General features: G+C 45.8%; 1 protein-coding gene across 3 annotated transcripts in view; it reads left to right on the forward strand.

The window, feature by feature from the left end:
- REEP1 (receptor accessory protein 1) overlaps positions 1-3,976 on the forward strand; it is a 124,328-nt gene that overhangs the window by 54,631 nt on the left and 65,721 nt on the right. For 2 of the 3 annotated variants that reach the window (XM_012811005.1, XM_023518778.1), the window contains one exon: positions 377-449. The exons of the other annotated variant lie outside the window; for it this stretch is intronic. In XM_012811005.1, the coding sequence (XP_012666459.1) occupies positions 377-449 (73 nt within the window). Of the gene's footprint in view, positions 1-376; positions 450-3,976 lie in introns of those variants that run through there. 3 annotated transcript variants of the gene reach the window in all.

Raw genomic sequence — 3,976 nt, forward strand, 5'->3', positions numbered from 1 at the left:
TGAGGGAAAAGGTTTTCAGTGGAGAAGGAAGCCCAAAGTGGGTATGGGTTTCATAGGGCATTGGAGAGGCATTTGCAGGTAGAGAGGAAAGTTGGTCTTTAACTTCAGGGGTCCTTGGCTGCCCATCTCCATTTCTGGCTTTTGTGATCCCAAACCACATAGTGAAGGAAGGTGGGTGGGGGCTGCAACAGAAGATAGAAGTGCTTAGGATGCCCCTGCTATGAGCAGAAAACCCTTAGGGCGCTCATAACAACAAATCACAGCATCATTTTAGGTAGCTTGGAGAATTGTTCTTGGCATTGAAGACAGATATTTTCCATTAAATAGGGTGAATGAAGGTCACATTTCACTTTGTCTCTCTCTTTCTTCCCTGCAGGCTTGTATTTGGCACCCTTTACCCTGCATATTATTCCTACAAGGCTGTGAAATCAAAGGACATTAAGGAATATGTAAGTAACACTGTTTATTTGAGGGAGAGGTTGATGGGGTAGGGTGGGGCATTGGGTGTGAAGTTCTGGGAGAAGGTGGATGTCCTCCTTGCTGTGGGTACTGGTAGCAGAGCAGATGAGTCCCTTCATCTCTCTTCTGCTCGTGAGGCATCTGAGGAGTCTTATTCCCTGTCTAGACCTCATGTGTTAAAGTGAAGAAAGGAAAGAGGTACAGCAAGAGGAGATGGCATCTGGAAATGGGGAAGTCCCTCTGGTCTGCCACATGCCATGAGCGGCTTCACCCCTCTCAACCTGTTTCCTTGTCTGGAAAGCACTCTGTAGACCATAAAGCACCATGATTGGGAGATAGTGTGGCATTGAATGAAGGAGCATGAGTCCTGGAGCTCAGCAGACCTGGGCCCAATTCCAGTTCTATCATTCTACCATCTCACCGTTTAAGCCCTGATGCTATATACGCTTTTTGAGGGCAGAGGCTGTATCTGTATTATTCTGTATGTGTTTCCTGCAGTGTGTGGCAGAGGACGAGCAGACAGGATGGGATACAGGAGGACGTACTGGTGGGAGGATTGTATTAATTACTGTTGGGTGACTTGGGTGCCCAATCACCAGCCTTGGATGTGCTGAGTGGCAGAAGGACTTTAAGCAGAGAGACTGTTAGACAACCCTGAGGGACAGGGACTTGTGTGGGTGGTAAGGGAAAGATGCTCCTTCCCATATGGGACACAAACCCAGGTGAAAGTGCAAAGGATGTGGTTTATGTCATCAAGAGACGGAGGTTAGATTCTGGCTCTGACCTTGATTGATGCAATGCAAGTAGTTTAAACTTCTAAGAGCTTCCTTGCCCCCATCTGATGTGTCCCTCCTATCCCCATCTTTTGTGGGGTAACAACAACCCCTCTTTTACTCAGTAGATGTCACTTGGCAAGTTTGGTGCAATAAAGAACCATTTTAAAGTGGGCTTGGAAAGTAATTATTTTCTTCCTCAGATTTCCCAGGAAGCCTTTATGATGAAACCAGCCACCTTCAAATTAACTGAATTAACTGCAACCCAAACTCACCCACTGCTCTCGCAGTGTCCCAGAACCACTTGCCCCTGCTGGTATCTTGCTACTCCAAAGCAGTGGATCCAGACAGGGGCGAGTTCTCCTTTGGAGATGAGGTCCTGGTATATGTGAGGGAATCTCAGCATGAATATGGTAAATAGCTGCAAAGCTGCAAACACAAAACCTGGTTCTCACTTGGGTTGGTGTAGGGCAAAGCACGAGGCAGCCTCTTGCAGCCATCCCTCTGATGATTCCTCCCCACCTTGGCATGGAAAGCTGTGCCAGGGAAGGAGGCTTTATTGGGGTCACTGCAGTACAGGTTGGAGCCTTCATTTTGCAGAGGCAGGAACTCAATTCTGTCTGCTCATCCAGGAGACATGGAATCCTGGTGGATGTTTTGCCCTGACTAAACTCACAAGAGCCTGGTTTACGACTGGACTGGCAATTCATTCATTTAGAGTGAAAGCCATAACTGCCGGGCAAAGCAGCTGTTTGTGCTGGCTGCTGAGAGCACACTTCCCAATAGGGAAAGCTCGAAAGTTGAGGTTGGAAGGAATGGAATCTGAAGAAAGAATCTGAGTGGCACGAGGAGGCCTCCTCTCTTTGCACACACTCACACACTCCTGTGTTTCCACTTTGCAGTCCTTTTACCCAGTAGATGCATTTGTCAGAGAGAGAAACCCCGAAGTTTCCTCTGACTCCTGACTCTCCCTACCACTTCGCACACACACCTGGTTGGTGACAGTGTTCCTTCTTCCTTATCCCCTGAAAAGTCTTCAGGTCCCTCTTCCTTCCCTGCTGCCACTTTCTTAAAGTAGGTCCTCGTTATTTTTCCTGGAATGTTGCAATAGCCTTCTGGAGTAGTTTTTTATTGTCACTATAGCAAATTACCATGAAGCCAGAGGCTTAAAACAACACAAATGTATTTATCTTACAATTCCGACAGCAGGTCCCACCAAGCCAAATTTGAGCAGGGCTATCAGTGTCCTTGCCTTGTTCAGTTCCTAAAAGCCATTCCTGCATTCCCAAGCTCGTGCCTCTTCATCCTCCTCCAGAGCCAGCAACATCATGCCTCCTTCTAGCCCAGCTGGGAAGCGTTCTCGCTTTTAAGGATTCGCGTGATTCATGTGATTACATTGGGCCTGCCTGTATAATCTGGGCTCATCTTCCCATCTGGAGGTCCTTAGCTTAATGACTGCAAATTCCCATCTGCCACATGAGGATTAGGACACAAATGTCTTTGGGGAGCCACTATTATTCTGCCTGCCACACCTCCTAACTGGTTCCTCTGTCTCCTACCCCTCATTTCCCAGTCTCTTGTACACATAACATCCAGGAGCCTTTTGAAAGTGAAAATCTATTAATTTCACTTCTCTTGGGTCTTTTTTTTTTTTAGTATACGTGCTGCCGAAGCAAACACTCTCCTGGATCTTTTAGTGGCTGGAAGATCGAGTCTAAATTGCATTACAGACGTTTAACACCCAGCTTGTCTTCCCAGTTCCTTCCCTTCCCAGCTGCTTCTCTGCACATGCTCTAGGTCCCAGTATCTAAAGTGAGCACCAGCATTATCAACTTCACCTGGGAGCGTATTAGAAATGCAGAATCTCAGGCTCTACCCAGACCTCCTAAATAAAAACAACCTTCTAAACAAGAGCCCCAATTTGAGCCCCAAGTGCTCAAGACACTTAGAGCATTCTCTGTCTTTCCAAACTTATTGCATTAGTCAAGATACTGGGATGAAAACTTAGAAAGGAATTTATGGGAATTTGTAGAATTAACTAGAAAGTGGGAGAAAGATATTCTGGATCTGGGGAGGATTCAAGAAAGCTGAGTGCTGGTAACAGCCAAGCTCACCCCATAGGAAGGGCTTCTGCAGTCACATCATGGGCACTGCCTGCCTGTGTCTGTGCCTTCGGAACATTCCCTGAAGGTGCAAAGTCCTGGGTAGGGACATCTGATTTTTTTGAAGCCCAGAGTCCTTGCCTCCCACAAGGACCCTCATGCAAGGAGAGTCTTCCCTATTTAGAGGGCTTTGGATGCTGGCAGTCAAGGAAGAAAATAGCCATTACACCTTTGGCTGCCCAACACCTACATCCACATGCACTCCTTTACATGTATTTTGGCCTTGAAAACAGCCTTCCAAAGGGAATTCTATACAATTCACTCATCAAATACACATTTCTTCAGTTGCTGAGTCAGTTCCAGGCCCAGTATCTCTGAATAAAGTCCTTTCCTTTGGTTCTGAAGGATCCAACCTTAATCAAAACACTCCAAAAAACCAGCCCCCTAAAAATGTATCTTTCTTTTTTTTTGACAGAGTCTTGTTATTGTCAAATGAACCATCACTGACACAGCCTATATACTATATTAGTGAAGAGAGAGAATAAATTAAAATGTAATTAGTTAAAATATTTAAATCTATATATAACACAGAAAGAAAGAACATATGGATAGAAGCTATAGTCCATATTCATGCAACTGGTC

The sequence above is a fragment of the Otolemur garnettii genome, unplaced genomic scaffold (assembly GCF_000181295.1).
Source record: "Otolemur garnettii isolate 467f Iridium unplaced genomic scaffold, OtoGar3 scaffold00147, whole genome shotgun sequence".
NCBI classification, from domain to species: Eukaryota; Metazoa; Chordata; class Mammalia; order Primates; family Galagidae; genus Otolemur; species Otolemur garnettii.